This window comes from Arachis hypogaea, chromosome 20, assembly GCF_003086295.3.
Source record: "Arachis hypogaea cultivar Tifrunner chromosome 20, arahy.Tifrunner.gnm2.J5K5, whole genome shotgun sequence".
NCBI classification, from domain to species: domain Eukaryota; kingdom Viridiplantae; phylum Streptophyta; class Magnoliopsida; order Fabales; family Fabaceae; genus Arachis; species Arachis hypogaea.
In genome coordinates this window covers 10,643,707-10,660,256 of record NC_092055.1, presented here as the reverse complement: position 1 = coordinate 10,660,256, position 16,550 = coordinate 10,643,707, and the positions used below count along the sequence as shown (strand labels likewise).

The 16,550-nt window shown below is 32.9% G+C and overlaps 3 protein-coding genes across 3 annotated transcripts; 2 read left to right on the top strand and 1 right to left on the bottom strand.

Annotated features, from left to right (window-relative positions):
- The first annotated feature begins 3,659 nt into the window (after positions 1 to 3,659).
- On the top strand, positions 3,660 to 6,546 carry LOC112782941 (aminotransferase ALD1, chloroplastic). Its single transcript, XM_025825623.3, has 10 exons — positions 3,660 to 3,853; positions 3,958 to 3,983; positions 4,060 to 4,127; positions 4,274 to 4,390; positions 4,686 to 4,748; positions 4,903 to 5,007; positions 5,102 to 5,152; positions 5,254 to 5,574; positions 5,702 to 5,908; positions 6,012 to 6,546. Exons 1-10 carry the CDS (start codon positions 3,783 to 3,785, stop codon positions 6,315 to 6,317), a joined length of 1,335 nt encoding a protein of 444 aa, XP_025681408.1. The 5' UTR covers positions 3,660 to 3,782; the 3' UTR covers positions 6,318 to 6,546.
- Positions 6,547 to 6,898: 352 nt separating this feature from the next.
- LOC112782940 (F-box/kelch-repeat protein At1g22040) lies at positions 6,899 to 9,069 on the bottom strand. The gene is made up of 2 exons (XM_025825621.3): positions 8,963 to 9,069; positions 6,899 to 8,590 (listed from the first exon to the last, which is right to left on the bottom strand). Exon 2 carries the CDS (start codon positions 8,558 to 8,560, stop codon positions 7,124 to 7,126), a length of 1,437 nt encoding a protein of 478 aa, XP_025681406.3. The 5' UTR covers positions 8,561 to 8,590; positions 8,963 to 9,069; the 3' UTR covers positions 6,899 to 7,123.
- A 726-nt stretch (positions 9,070 to 9,795) lies between these two features.
- On the top strand, positions 9,796 to 11,193 carry LOC112783974 (heavy metal-associated isoprenylated plant protein 21). The gene is made up of 3 exons (XM_025827065.2): positions 9,796 to 10,181; positions 10,475 to 10,550; positions 10,886 to 11,193. The coding sequence occupies exons 1-3, from the start codon at positions 9,957 to 9,959 to the stop codon at positions 11,005 to 11,007; spliced, it is 423 nt and encodes a 140-aa protein (XP_025682850.1). The 5' UTR covers positions 9,796 to 9,956; the 3' UTR covers positions 11,008 to 11,193.
- Positions 11,194 to 16,550: the final 5,357 nt, after the last annotated feature.

Below are 16,550 nucleotides of genomic sequence, written 5' to 3'. Positions count from 1 at the left end.
CTCTAAATAGAGTTATTATATTATATTTTATATATGAATATATGTTCTATTGTGTAATTAAATAAATATTTGATTTAATAAAAAAATTTAATAACCAAACTAAACATTACTTAGGTATGTATTTCATATTTATCTCTTAAATATTTATATAATTTATTTTTTAAACTGTTATATTGGTCTCTTCTCTAATATAATACAAAAAAATAAATTTTCATAAAAATAATTTATTTAATTATTAATTAAATAATAAAGTACTAATAAATTAAAAATTAAAAAAATAAAAATACTATAAAAAAATACGGTAAAAAGTTGAATTTTATCATTTTAAATTTCTGTTATTAATTTTAATAATATATTTATTTTTTAAATAATATATGTATGATAAAAAAATATGTTTATTTGTTTGGAGTACAAATTTTATTATTATATTTGTATGTTCATGATTTTAATTATATTTTTTAAATACTTCGAATAGATTTATTTTATTATATTATATTTTACATATAAATATACGTTCCATTACGTAATTAAATAAAGATATATTTTTTTAATAAAAAAATTTAATAACCAAATTAACCATTAATTATGTGGGTAAGAAGTGATTCATGACAAAAAGAGGCGCTGGCTATACTGGGAAGAGAGGTTGTGTGGGAGGGCAGTAGATGGCGATGACGTTGGCGCCCCAACTATAGTTAAGATAAGAACCAATTACAATGTGACACATAATGAAGGATAATTTACATGTTATTTTAGAAGGGTTGGGTAGCATTCACCAAATAAAAAGGTCCATATATATAGAGTAGTATTGTACGAATTATTTTTATATGGAATGAAGTAATTTTCCACGTAATTTCTTTTCGCCACATCTGTCTAATCTCTTATTTGAGTGGATTAGTAGTTAGTAGCATAATACGTATATTGAATTAAATGGTCAAAAGTGGGTTAACATTTTCCACTGATATTTGGCACGCACATGTAGATATTGCATGCACAAATGTTAGTCAAGATTCAGTGTTCTTGAAAGAGAGAACAATAAACATTGATTGGCATTTTATATTGCATGCTTGTTTCCATATATATATTTTCCTAGCTATTTCCACAGTGATTATAACTTATACTATAATGCGACCTTAACCAAAACGCCATTCAGCCCCTCTTTTATAGGTTAACATAATAATTTAATATATTAATATTAGCATTTAATAATAGATAATAGAAAAAAAAGACTTAAAATGATGACCATACATGATATGGTAAAAAAAATTAGGAGCCACTCAGATAAAGATATTTAAAACGTCTTTTTTTAAAGATGTTTTTAAGTAATTAAAATTTAATACATATAATTGATTAAATTATGTTATTTTTATCAAAATTAAATCAGATAAATTAATTTGGCCAAAAAATCGATAAATTATACTTTAAATCAGTCTAAATTAATATTTTTTATAAAAAATAATTATAATATTTTTATTATAAAAAATGACTAAAATATTCTTTTATATATATATATATCCTAAATTTTAACTCTTTTCTTTTCTTTGTGTCATTATAGGGTTAGAATTTAAAATTTTTAAAATTAAAAAAAATATATAATAAAAATATTTTAGTAATTTTCTATAATAATGTTATTGTAGTCATTTCTATATAAAAAATATTAATTTAAATTGGTTCAAGGTTTGGTTTACTGATTTTTTGACCAAATCAATTTGTCTTATCTAATTTTGACAAAAATAATGTAGTTTAATTAATTATATGTATTAAATTTTAGTTAATAACAAACATCTTTAAAAAAAGACGTTTTAAGCATCTTTATCAAATTGCTTCCAAAAAAATTTACCTATTAACAGTTTATTTGTAGACATAATAAGACAAAGTCTTTTGATCCATGTAGTAAATTTCGTCTAGTGAGATAAGGCGAAATTGTTTTGTTGCAATATTATACTTAATCATCAATTGATTTGATTCAAGTCTAAACACAAGAAAAGCTTTACTTTTCAAAGCGATAACGAAAATTTTTAAGTTTTAATATCTTTCTATGAATAGCCAAAACAAATATTCTTCTATTTAAGATAACATATCTCAAGTTACGTACTATGTCATTCTTTGAATGAGATATGTTATTTATATATATTTATTTTACTTTATACATTGAGTTAAAAAAAAAAATTCATTATTAAACAATGGAGTGTAAGACTCGTCTGATCTAATTTAGATGATCTCATATTCTATTTAGTTTATATATATATATATAATGTAAATTAAAAGGAGTACACAAATTATTTTTCCATCATAAAATTAGGCTATGATATATAGGTTAATCAGTTAATCTATCACTTAGCAAGATAAATATTTGGCATTTATGAACTGCGAAGGAAAAAAGTTAGCCTTCATTTTGTAAATAGCAGCATTATTAAATGGATGGTATGTTATATACTATATACAGTGTAGTATGAAATGGTATATTTTCTAGTTCTAAGACTCAAACGTTCATGTTTAAATATAATAAATTAAAATGTAGTTCTTATTTTTGTCCAAAGTGTGATCTGCAATATTTCTTGTAAAATCCAATTGTGTTATCAATAAATTAACATGGCATCCAAAATTATTTCTTCTTGAAGGTGATGTCTTTAATAATTAATTAGTTCTTGAGAAATTTTTGTTTTCTAAGGGGGAAAATAGTAATGCTGGAAGTATGCTAATACATGAACATGACAATTGATTATTAATTTGGAAGGTTCAAAGAATTGTTAGGTGGTCCAAAACTGAAGATAGCTCCATCAATGAGAATATGAGCAAATACAATAATGATGGGCATATAGGTCTTCTTACTTATTGGTTCTTATTTAAGCCTTTTTTTTTTTTTCAACAATAATGTATGTGGTATGTTATAAAGACATTTATTTGCCTCTTATTTATTGAAGACTTGATGCATGAGACGGCTTGTTGATTAAGAAATGAAGTTCCTAAATTTGTGCCTTAGCTTACTAGCTAATAATTGAGAAACATTGTTCTTGATTTGGTATTTTATGACTCACAATTTAATTACTAAAAAGTATTGAGAATCTAGCAAATGTCAAATGATACATATTAATGCGATGTCTACACAAAAAAGCTATTATATATGTATAAATATATATTATATATATTTTTCGTTCTCCATGAAGCTGTACTCAGATTCGAAACACAGGTTTAACTAATATAGTGGAATAATAATAATCCATATAGTTCTGTATTTGTGCGTAGATGTAAGTTTGTAATACAATACTTAAGATTAAGGGCGGTCCAATTTATCAGAAAAAAAAAAAGAACAATGCAGTTTTAAAACATTTTATTTTAAAAATAAGTTACACTCAATCTTCATTAAAATGAGATAATATTATTATTAATAATTTGTATGCTTTTTTAAAATATGACTTTAGGTGCTATAATAATAAATATAATACTAAATATATATCCCTATAAATTACTATATAATCACCAGAATGGTCATAAAATCATGAAATAAACATAATGGAAAAGGGAGAAATTAGGTGAACGTTTGGAAAATGCAAGTGTTGAAATTGACATGTGACTTTCCCATGTGTGTATGCATGAGAATATACACACAGGTTATTAGACACCTCTATTTTTATTGGATTGACCCCTTATATATATAAAGCTTGCTATTGGGAGATAAACTTGCACAATTCCTACTACTACTAATTCAACTATTACTTGTCTTCTAACATATGCACTAGAATCCCAAAGCTACTTCTGGTTGCAGAACAGAAATCAGTGCTAAAATGTACAAGACATCAATTTTCAGCTATACTCTTAATACAAATGTTTTGCAGCCTAAGATGGTAGTTGCAAGGTAAAGAAAGAAAAGAATGTTAAAATGTATCTTGTACTGACAAAATTCCACTTATATTAGTTTCTTTTTTATATTTGACTTATTGATCCAATGACAATTTTCAGGTTGAAGAATCCAAGTCCAAGAATTGGTATGCAATGACTCATACTTGTTTGTTTTGTTACCCTTAGCATGAAACTAATCATTATGAATAATGTCATATGCAGGACACTGCACAAAGGTACCCCGGAATTCAAATATGGAGAAACTGCAACATGGATATTTGTTTCCTGAGGTGCCCTTTTCATTCAAATGTCTGAGCAATGTCTTAAAAATTTAAATTGCTACAGTGAACAACTAAATCTAAGATCAAGTTAATAGGTCATGTGTCTTGTTACTCTATGACTTTTAATCACTAGTTCTATATGTATCATGTATCAGATTGAAAGGCACGAGCATATGCACTTACAAAAGTATCCACATGCAAACATCATTGACCTTGGAATTGGTGATACTACAGAACCCTTACCAACTATGGTAACATCAAGCATGGTTGATGTAAGTCATTAAGATTATTTCTACTTAATTAGCAGGAGAAAAATAAATAAGTCACTTTGAGAATTAATGTACCATCTCAACTTTGTGTATATATGACAACTTCTCTTTCAAGTAGTTGCATGAATGGATAGAATCATGCTTACTAAAAAAATCATAAGCTATTCCCTTTTTTATTTAAGAAATGGTAAGCACATAAAGAATCATACTTATACAATTAACAATCAACACTGATATTTCCCCTATATAGGAATTTTTCATGTTGGTTTTCTTGTAACCTATGCATCATTATTTGCAGTTTGTGCGTGGTCTTTCAACATCAAAAGGTTATAAAGGATATGGTCCTGAGCAAGGAGAACAGGTACTTGAGTCATTAATAACAATTTTGTCACTAAAACAACAATTTTTGCATCTTTGGATAGGAAGTAAAATTTTCTACTTACCATATAGTAGATCAATATAATATTATATCATGCAGATGAAATGCATATATAATCTGGAAAAAAAAATCGCAGGCATTGAGGAAGGCAATTGCTGATGTATACTACAAGGATCTAGGAATAAAACCCACAGAAGTTTTTGTTTCAGATGGTGCACAGTGTGATATTACTCGCCTTCAGGTATTCCATCAATGTTAATCCACAATCTAGAAGTAGATTTCTACCTACCTACTACATTAAATGTACTTACTTTGATTTTGATCAATTCTTGCAGCTGCTTATGGGTCCTAATCTGAAGATAGCTGTACAGGATCCATCGTTTCCGGTATTGTAATTGCTCCTCTGTGATGGTTTTTCTTATTTTCATGATTATAAAGGCAAACAGAAGATGCTTCTAACTCATGGAAGTGTTTATGACTGAGGCAGGCCTACATAGATTCAAGTGTTATAATTGGTCAGGCTGGTGATTTTGTAGATAAAGTTGGAAAATACAAAAACATAGAATACATGAAGTGTGGACCTCAAACAAACTTCTTTCCTGATCTGCATAAAGCTTCAAGGCCAGAGCTTATTTTCTTCTGTTCTCCAAACAATCCCACTGGCCATGCAGCAACAAGAAAGCAATTGGAACAACTTGTTGATTTTGCCAAAGTGAATGGATCAATCATTATCTTTGATTCTGCATATTCAGCTTATATCACTGATGATAGTCCCAAGTCAATCTTCGAAATTCCTGGAGCCAGAGAAGTAAGCCTCATGGCCTATTTTTAAGACCTATTCATAATCCTTAATCTTGCATCATGTGCAGCATTATTTTTGCATGAAATTCCCAAATGGCAAGCTTAACTTTTGTCTTTCCTCGTTGTGCTTTCAGGTAGCGATTGAAGTTTCATCCTTCTCAAAATTCGCAGGCTTCACAGGTGTCCGACTTGGATGGACCGTGGTCCCTGAAGAACTCTTATATTCAAATGGCTTCCCTGTTGCCCATGATTTCAACCGCATAATGTGCACCTGCTTCAATGGAGCTTCCAACATAGCCCAAGCTGGTGGGCTAGCATGTCTGTCCCCAGAAGGTTTCAGGGTAAGTTACAGTTCCCTAAGAATCAGTATCTTAATTGAGAATTCATTGAAACTTCTGTTCTATTGTGATCTCTGCTGAATATTGTTTTTGAACAAAATCTCAGGCTGTGAAGTCCCTTATCAACTATTACATGGAGAATGCAAGAATACTGGTTAATGCTCTGTCTTCTCTTGGCCTGACAGTTTATGGAGGGAAAAATGCTCCCTATGTTTGGGTTCATTTTCCAGGCTCAAAATCCTGGAATGTCTTTGCTGAAATTCTTGAGAAGACTCACGTTATTACTGTCCCAGGCAGTGGTTTTGGTCCAGGTGGTGAGGAGTACATAAGAGTTAGTGCTTTTGGCCAGAGAGATTCCATCATTGAAGCCTCAGAGAGGCTCAAATATCTCCTTTATCAGGAGGAAAACTAATGATTATACTTAATCTCAGTTTTATGATCTATATTCTATACATAAAATAAAGAAAAAGGGCAAACCTTAGCCTTCACTACTACTTGTTAGAGGATTCAGGTGTGAACTACACTTTCTACGTCTAGAAACTTTGAAGTGCTCCTGCCAAAACTAGAAGTGTGAGGACATATGTGTAACAAATCAGAATATTGGACTTGCTAATGTTATTTGAACAAGTGATTCTTCTTCCTTTCTTTTTTGTTTATATTCTCCTCTTTCTTTAAGTTCTTAATATTAAGTTTAACAGACTGCTCACTGCATAAGATGATTGGTAAGTTTTGCAGAGTGTTGAATAGGTTTTGCTTTTTCCAACAACTTTGCTTCTTCATAAAGAAATGGCCAAAAAATTACAACCTAAACTAAATATGGTATAAAATATATAAAAGAATGTGTTCGCCGGAAATGCAAACTTTAAGGAAGCAATGAGCAATTATAGTGCATGACAAAATAACATAATTATTCATTCATAGAGGATGTATCTCTCAATGAAACAAGACCAAATGCTGCTATATGAGGATGTACTGAATATAAAGGAAGGAAAGGACCAGAAAACCTTTAGATCCAGTATATTATGTTCATAATCTTACTTTGTATAATCTTGATTTGTTCTGTGCATACGAGTAATAAGGAATTACATCTTTATGAATCAATCATACAGAGGAGAGAGGACCATTTACAATTTGAAATCTTTGTGGCTTATCAGCAAAATCAAGATTAACACAGACATGAAATCAGAACAACAATAGAAGATCTCTAGCTCTATTTCATCAAACTTTAAGGGAATGGCAGCTGACTAGTTCAGCAGATCTACCACTCCTAGAAGCAAAAACCTGCCAAATGTCTCTGTCTGATTCTGCTGCCGATGATGATTCAGTCGTTTCTGTGAGTGAATTATCTGGTGACAACGAGGATTGTGGCGATGCTAAGTCATTTTGCAAATCAGCCTGTAACACTATAATGTTGTGATTGGCATCTTTAGTAATTACGTGAAGCTTTCCACGTAAACTAGCTAAAAGATAAGGAGATTCTGAATCAGTGAAATCATTAATAGGAACATCTCCTGCAACAACTTTCCAAGTATCGCCTTCATGATCATATACCTTGATCTTTGCAGAGTCAAGAGAACTTGAAGGATCAAGTGCATATAGATCATCATTGACAATAACACTCAATTTTGTTCCAGCTTGCCTCGCTGGCCAACCTTCACCCATACCAACCGGCATGTCAAGCCAAGAATCATTATTTGGATCATAAACTTCTCCCCCGACATCAACAAAAAAGGGCCAACAATACAAACTCTGAGGAACAAATAATCTTCCCCTGTATGAAGTCATTCCTGTGGCAATAGGCTTGAGTAAGTCAGCCAAAAAAGCAGTTGGCAGCACTTGAGCTTTAGCAAAAGGCATGCTTGGTAATTGGGACCATGTACATGTATGCGGATCATATACTTCTGCAGATTGAAGGGGATTTAATCCACCACGACCCCTAGTAACCCCTCCAACAACATAAAGCTTATCATTTAATACACCTGTTTTGCAATAGGCTCTACCAACTGACATCGGACTGGCCTCCATCCAAGTGTTTTTAACGGGGTCATACCGCCAAACAGATTTCATTGCAGAAGCTTTAGAGAAACCTCCTAAAGCATATATGCAACCACCAACAGCACCAATCGAGCAACCACAGAATGGCATCCTTTCAAGAGCATCTCTCCTCCCAAGCCAGCTCATTATGACATCAGCAATTCTGATACTCGAACCCACCATGCTCCACATCCGAACGGGAAGGGCTGCCAAACCCTTCTTTTCTTCATCTTCACAGGAAACATTTGGCATTGAAGGTAGCCTTTGCCATCTTCTGGAAAGAGGATCCAAGGCATGCCATAAAAGTTTGTCATCCTTGACCCTTGTTAATATGTAGAGCCACTCCTCCGTCGTTCCAAGTTCTTTTCTCAAACTAAAAAGTTCAGAACTCACAAGGGCTTCCTTCCAAGCATGAGAAACCGACTTGAGATTTAAATAACAAATTCGTGGAACTCTAGCTAGAATCTGAAGTGATATCTCGTCCGGAAGGGACGGAATCAATCTTGTGTTATCCTCACAAGAGATTGACAATCTCTGTCTCTTTCGAGCTTTACCTTGTGAATTTTCAGAGGTATGATTCCATCTAGTCTTGGAACTATTCGGACTAAGTACATTCCCCATCAAAAACCACTTCAAATTCAGCTCATTAACCTTCAAAGATAAATTAAATCCGTTCAGGAACATCATCATTCTAAATCACTTCTCACCACTCAACAGGAAAATGCAGTGGTTAACTTAATCAGAATAGCAAATTCAAAAGCCTATGGTTGAATTGAAAACCCAAGGTTAAATTGCAAGTGTAAATTGGTTGGTTTGAATGTTCAAAAATAATTATGGGATTAAATATCCTTAGTGAGGACAACATGAACAGAATAGGGAAGTGTCTTTTTAGGGAAATAAGATAAATCAGAACCTATTTCTGGAAAAAGCACATTCAGATAATATTAAAAAGCAATTCCGGCAATATGAATATTGAATACAGAAAGTCAGATCAACACAGAAACAAAAAACGAATTGCGTTACCTCAGAGCTCAGAAGAAGGGGAAAGCCATGAAATTCAGGGGGATATGTTCCAAGTTCTACATAGACGACGAAATAGATTCGGTGAAACTTGAAAAAGTGTGTGGGTGGGTGTGTATGGGCCAACTCCATAAACGACATTGCGTTCCATCTATTACCTGCTTCCTTTTTCTTTTGGGCCGAGATCAATTGGATTGTTTCCAAGGCAAAATTGGGCCCAATTCAATTCATGGCCCACACAAACAAACAAAAAAAAGTTTTTTATATTTTAAGTTAGTAGTTTCAAAATATGAGGAGAACCCACACGCAAGTCTTCATATGAAGTTAGTAGTTGATAACTGTTAGATGATGATTTAGTCAAACTTATTAAATTATTTAACGATTTTCAAATATCAACTTTATTTAAAGATAACTGCACGAGGATTTCACTTTTGGGGGTGATGCATTGATTTTTAGCTGCTGCAGTTGTAATGAAATAGTGGAATTTATCAATTTTGGTGGAAGTTACAGGAAGGGCCAGAGTTGGTGGTGGTCCTAACAATGCAAAAGTGGTGAAATCAGACTGAAGCAACATAAATAATTTCACATGCCAATGCCACACCTCTGCTAAAGTAAAAAGTAGACTAACCAATCTCCTACTCCTACTACAAGTTTTGATGCACTTATCATCATAACTTTCTATAATCCTAACATTTAATTTCACAGCCATTTCTTACTTCTTATCATGTTGTATATAATGGATGATCCCAATTCACTCCAACCATCCCTTAGCATTAAACACATGAAAAGGACATGAAATTTGACACGTTAAGATCATAGGCATTATGCATATAATAGATGATAAAATGCCAAAAAGGTTCTACACTGATAGCCCAAGTCATAATGACAGCATGTCTCTACTCTCTATAGAGTCACTTTCTCCCATTTGCATTACATACTAAATAAATCACAATTCCACGCCACAAGAAAGACTTTATTCTGATCTTGTTCTTGTGTGATGAGCATGAAAATGAGGAGGAGTGGAGGATTCATGTGCCACTCTGAGGTATCAACAGCAGTGTGCATGAGTTACCGTTCTGTGGTTGAACCAACAAGGAGGCATATCAGAAGCATTTCCCTTGCTGACACAACATGCCTCATCAACTCCAAACTTGTTCATCAACACAATTCTCATCATCAACACAACAATCAACCTCACAAGACTGCAACACATGTCTTTCAGGTTAGACTCATTAGAAATGCTCATATATATAATGTTACATAGTTAAATTCTTAGAACAGAAAGCTACATGCATTTCTCTGGTAAATTGGCAATCAAGAAATGAAGTAATTAAAATTATTACCATAATTCCAAATGATAAGTTGTTTGTATTCTAATTAAAAGAGCATTCATATAGTAATATCTTCACATTAAGAATGCCTTTGAAGGGGGTTATAGTTTTATTAGTTGTAGTTCTAGTACTTGTTAATCCCATTTTTACATTATCATTTTGAAGATTTTAATGTTAAATACAGGTGGTAGTGATGCGGGTTGCTATCCATTGTCAAGGATGTGCTGGCAAAGTGAAAAAGCATCTTTCAAAGATAGAAGGTAATAATTATGGAAGACTTTCAAATGTATCTGAAACACTAATATTCTAGTACTTTTTAATCGTATTTTAATTATAAAAAAAATATAATATATATTAATTGAAATCAACCATTAAAATTACTAAAACATCACTGTTCTAAATACATTTGAACTCTAGATTCCCTAGGCTAGAACAACTGATGGGTATGCAACGGTGACAAATAAATGAGTTTAAAAAAAAAAAAGAAGCTACAACTTTTACCCCTTCTAAAAATAGCAGTAACTATAGTATTTATTTATTCTACAGTGAAGGGTGAAAAGAATTGTGATTCCATGTTTTTAATGTTTTGTCTCAGGAGTAACATCATTCAGTATAGATGTAGAGAGCAAAAGGGTGACAGTGATGGGCTACATTTCTCCATTGGAAGTCCTTGAGAGCATTTCAAAGGTGAAAAGAGCAGAGTTCTGGAATTGTTAAATGTTAATTAGCACTGTGACAAGCACATAGCAAAAATTACTCTTTTAATTAATCTGCATTGGTTCTGATTGTGATATCTTCATAGTCAATTTGATGATATTGAATGTCACATGTCATATATATTATTTAATTCGCTGATTACTTTCAAGCATATAATATGTCATCGTGATTGACTTGCTGATAAAATTTGGAAATTCAATGTTCTTATAGCCACAAAATTAAAAATTCTAAAACGAGATCCACCCATATAATAATGTTAGGAAGACAAAAAAAAATAACTAGAATTTGTCTTATTTAGCATTTATTAATTGTCGCAACAATTAATGAATGCTAAATAAGACAAGTTATGGCTGTTTTTGATAAGTTATGGTTGTTTTTGCCTAATTTTTTTTTGTTACCAAATATTTTCGATATTTAAGTTGAGCCGGCGGTTGTAGCAATAGACATACACATTAGATTCCTACCCATTATTAAATTAAAAATTTCTAAATATAGGAGAGAAGATGAGAAAGTGACTATATAGAAAATATCAACAGTATATATCCAAATGACTCTTTTAAGTTATCTATCTAATCGTACCAAAATGAATCTGATGAATACATTCACTTGGAAACAGTCGTCAAAATGATGTTAATAATATTATTATTGTTGTTGTTGGTTTATTTAATGTAACATTATTGATGCATACATATTCTGCTATATATATATAAGTATATCCTTATGTACATACATTATTCAATTCAATTATTATCTCCCAAGTTTTTGGTATAAAGAGAGCTGAGAGAAAGATTCATTTGAATGAGAAAGCTGGGGATTGAAGCAAAATAAGCTACTTCACTCTCCACGTACGGCCCAAGAACTGCAAACATGACTGACGGTAACAACCAAATTTATTCCATCTGCAGCTTCTTTATCATTTTCCATAGTTTAATTTGTTAAAAAATTTTAATTTCAACGTTACTCCTTTATAGATCAAAATTGAATAGATATAACAAAATCTCATTTAATAAAGTGACGAGACCCATAACGTAAAAAAGATGAAAGTTTTTAATTATAATTGAATTTATAACTTCAATTATGCATGAGCCTTATTACCTTAGTTTAAGGATGGTTATACCTTTACATTCTTTTTTTTTTTTTACCAAAGATATGAGACTCGAACCTGCAACTTCTTAGTTGAGGATGGAGAGACTATGCCATTTGAGCTATTACTCATTGGCTATACCTTTACATTCTTAATCTATCAAAATTCTAGCTTTCGAAAATTTTGATATATAGCAATACACGTATACACATGTCATTCAACGCATTAAGATTTTAAAATAAACATCATTTGTGAACTGTGTGATCTAAATTTTTATGTTTTGAATTTCTTTAATTAAAAATGAGGGCCCAATATATGTTTGCAGTAACGCTAAGTGATTTTTTTTTATATAATCAATATTGATAAAATTGTTAAAGAATAGATAAAGAAATTTTATTGATCGTTGATTGATTGAATTGAATTGAATTGCGAAGGTAAAACTAAATATATATAAAGTATTGCTTACGAAAGATAAAAAGATAAGTAAGAAGATAACATAAAGATAAGATAAGATAATAAAGGCTAAAATTGTAACTGAATTTATGTATTCTGTTGGGTTAAATTTGTGGGTCACGAGACTTCTTTATTATTGTCATGGGCTAAGGTGGAGTTTAATACGCCCCCGCAAACTGGTGGATGAAAGATATCAATAATCCACAACTTGGATAAGTTCCGATGAAATTGTTGAGGAAAACGCGTCTGACGTGGTGACGCGGAGGAAGATGCGTGCAGCTGAGTTTGAGCTGACGGCGGCAAAAATATAAAAGGAGATGCTGTGCTTTAGCGGCGATCTTCAAAAGAAAAATGAAAAAATAAACGCGTAGAGCGCAATAAGATTGATCTTTAGAGGGCGCATATGGCGCAATAAGAGTGGTTTTCAGAGGGTGCGTAGAGCGCGATAAAAAAAAGAGGGCGTGTGGAGCGCAATAAGATTGATCTTTAGAGGGCGCGTATGGCGCAATAAGAGTGGTCTTCAGAGGGTGCGTGGAGCGCGATAAAAAAAAGAGGGCGTGTGGAGCGCAATAAGAGTGCAGATGGAACTGCTGAAATAGAATGCAGACATGACTACTGAAACATAATGCAGACGAAACTCCCGGAAGAAGGTGCAGATGAAACTGCTGGAAAAAGACGCATACAGGCCATAGTAACTATTCCATGAATGATAGTTGTTTCCTGTTAGAACAGGTGTAACCAAGACTGATGTTGGATTTTTACTTGGATGGACGTAATAAGACTAATGTTGGATTTTTACTTGAATGGACGTAATAGAGATTGGTTGGGTTCTGAGCTAAATTAAAAGATTGATTATTTATCGTGAGAGGAGGTTGAAAAAGAAGTTGGGTGATTTTTCACTGGAAAGATATAGTTTATGTATCCTCTTCAAGGAGGATACCAAGGCTCTGATACCATGATAAAATTGTGAAAGAAATTTTATTGATTGTTGATTGCTTGAATTGAATTGTGAAGGTAAAACTAAATATATATAAAGTATTGCCTACGAAAGATAAAAAAAAAAGATAAGGTAAGATAAGATAAGATAATAAAGACTAAAATTGTAACTGAATTTGTGTATTCTGTTGGGCTGAATTTGTGGGCCACGCGACTTCTTTATTGTTGTCATAGGTTAAGGTGGAAGAATAATTTAATAGCAAAGAACTGGTGTGTGCGACTCTTGGATATACATAGCAACTTTGTTGAATTGAAGGAGTTTTTTTAAGTTAAAACTTGAGAAAATCGATTCTTGCTTTTCATCCTTTACTTTAGTATTAGGCTGCTTCGCTGCTTAGGTAGCATCTCTATCGGCTAGTGAGCTAGTCGCTACTATAGTTTTGAAAGCGTTTGCGCGCCCCTATGTTCGTTCCAAGACCTGGTTCAAGCAGAAAGGCAGACGGGATGATCATTATAATACTCACAACTCAGCTAATCAATTTCAAATTTCAAATTTTCTGTGGGGGGCTAGGGTTCTTCACGTTGTTCCTTCAATTCCAAAATTTAACTTCAGCATTAGTTTAAAATAAAAATTAGTTTAAGTCGATAGTTATTTAATGCAAGATTATAATTAATTGTAGAGGAATACATTAAATAACTAGCAAACTAAATTAATTTTTATTCTAATTGACATATACTATAATGAAGAGAAACAGATAGAGAATTACGAGCATCAACAATTGATTAAAAAAATAATAGAGGAGCAAGAGCAAGAAACTAAGAACAACAAGGTGGTTACTCTGTGGAAGAGTAGTTTAATAAATATTAATTAGCAACTAGTTTAAATTAAACCTATATTTTTAATTAAAAAATCTATATGCCTTTTGTTATATTAGGCTGATTCAATCTTGCAAGACTGATAAATGATTTTTTTTTTGGGACATTTTTAGGACTAAACCTAAATCCTATCTGAATCCATAACCCAACCCGCCCAAACTCAAATTCCAATCTAATCTTCTCTTCCAAAACGTTGAATTTTAGCACCAAGAGACAAGCTCCCATGGCCTCCATGGCATGATGTGTTTAATTTCACTTTTCGACTGATCTTCAGGTTTGGAATCAATGCGCGATCTGGTTTATGAAGTCCACATCAGGTCTCTCTGTTGGCATCACCTCGACAAGAAGCTCCGCCTCAGAGGTTGAGTCACCGCTTGAGTCCACAGTGTTCCAGGTTCTCTTTGCTGTCACATACCGCCGAAGTTTGTTCCTCTTTGCTTCCTTCGTTGTAGTGTCTCCAATTTTTGGTATTGCGTGAAGCTCGCCGCCCGTCGTCTCTGCAGCTGCTCCTAGCTAGAACGGTCAACGCCGCAGGGACCTCAGTACCCCTTATTTTCTGCGATCTCCATGTTGCCTAACACCCTGTGAAGCTTTGCACCCCAGATTTGAAGCTTCCTCCAATCGCACTCAGCACTCCCATATCCTCTCTCTGTACTCTCGTTGTCTTACGTCTGCCGACTCTATTATCAAGATATTCTGAATTTATCTTTTCTTAATATTTCCACAATTTCTTGTGTAGGATACATGTACCACGACGCCTGCAATCTGTTCGAGTTTGTTAGCTGAATTAATTGTTGGTTGTCTGATTCAATAAGCGTTCTTCCCATTTCCAGATTTTTCACTATTATAAGTGCTTGTCTAATTGCATTTGCCTCAGCTGCTAAACTAGAGTGAGCTTTAATTCTTCCTGAGAATTCCAATTTTAATTCTCCTTTATTATTCCTGAATACTATAGCAATTGCCCCATCTCCAGTTTCCTTATCAAAGGCAGCATCAACATTAGCTTTAAGCCAATTTGCAAGAGGAGGTCTCCATTTTACTTGTTGAGTGCTACTTTTTTTGAACACTTTAGTTACTGTCCTCTTCTATTTTGTTGCTTCTCTATAAATTCTCTCCATTAATTAAGCTCTTATGATAGTGCTTTTGGGATTTGTTTGTTGTTCCTGGAATACTGCCTTGTTTCTTACTTTCCATATTTCCCAAGATAGAAATCCAATTCTGCTGATTCTGTCTTTCTGGTCATCCCCTCCACTCCTTCTGATATTTAAAATGTTGTCTATCAACCACTTATCAAATGATGTTACTGTGTATTTGGTGGGTATGCAATGGCATTGTGCACCAGACCAAGTTTCCCTAGTCCATTCACAAAGCAACACCGCATGCTCCACCATTTCTTCTTCCTTTTGGCAAATTGAACATATTGAGTTGTCTCGTAGCCTTCTTTTGTATAGATTAGAGTTTACTGGAATAATATTTTGAGCTGCCTTCCACAAAAATATCCTGATTTTTGATGGAACATTCATATTCCAAATTTTCTTCCAGAGTTCCCGGTTATCAGTGCTTGTAGATGGATACTTGCTCAAGCCTTCCAGTGTCTCCAATCTTGCCGCTTGATACCCTATTTTTATGCTATAATTGCCGTCTTCCCTCAAGGGCCAAAATAACGAGTCTTCCTTCCTTACTATGCTTATGGGGGTTTTTAGAATCTGCTTACATACTTCATGTGGAAAAAGGTCTTTGATTTTTGAAACATTCCACCCTATTCCTTTTGTTATAATTTCCTCCACCTTTTGAATGTTGGAATTTTCAGTAATTTCAGATTTGATTTCTCCGAATATCCATCTATCTCTCCAAATATTGACTTGAGATCCGCTTCCTATACTCCATTTATCCTTTCTTTTGAGAAGTTCTCTTCCTATTAAAATACTCTTCCATAACCACGATGCGTTCCTCTAAATTTTGGCATCCCAAAAGTTGCTATTAGGAAAATAGACAGCCTTAAATACTTTAACCCAAATTGCATTTGGATTTTTCATAGCTCTCCATGCTTGTTTACTAAAATGGGCCACATTCTGGCACTTCAAATCTTTGAATCCTAACCCTCCATCTTTCTTACTCTTGGTTATTGAGCTTCATTTCTTCCAGTGGATGCCTCGCTCTTTTTCTGATGATGCCCACCAAAATTTAGCTATTT

Coding starts and splice junctions, on each gene's coding strand:
- LOC112783974 (XM_025827065.2), top strand. CDS start 9,957: ATGAGCATGAAAATGAGGAGGAGTGGAGGATTCATGTGCCACTCTGAG. Junction 10,182..10,474: donor CTGCAACACATGTCTTTCAG/GTTAGACTCATT, acceptor TGTTAAATACAG/GTGGTAGTGATGCGGGTTGC. Junction 10,551..10,885: donor GCATCTTTCAAAGATAGAAG/GTAATAATTATG, acceptor GTTTTGTCTCAG/GAGTAACATCATTCAGTATA.
- LOC112782941 (XM_025825623.3), top strand. CDS start 3,783: ATGTACAAGACATCAATTTTCAGCTATACTCTTAATACAAATGTTTTG. Junction 4,128..4,273: donor ATGGATATTTGTTTCCTGAG/GTGCCCTTTTCA, acceptor ATCATGTATCAG/ATTGAAAGGCACGAGCATAT. Junction 4,749..4,902: donor GTCCTGAGCAAGGAGAACAG/GTACTTGAGTCA, acceptor AAAAAATCGCAG/GCATTGAGGAAGGCAATTGC.
- LOC112782940 (XM_025825621.3), bottom strand. CDS start 8,560: ATGGGGAATGTACTTAGTCCGAATAGTTCCAAGACTAGATGGAATCAT.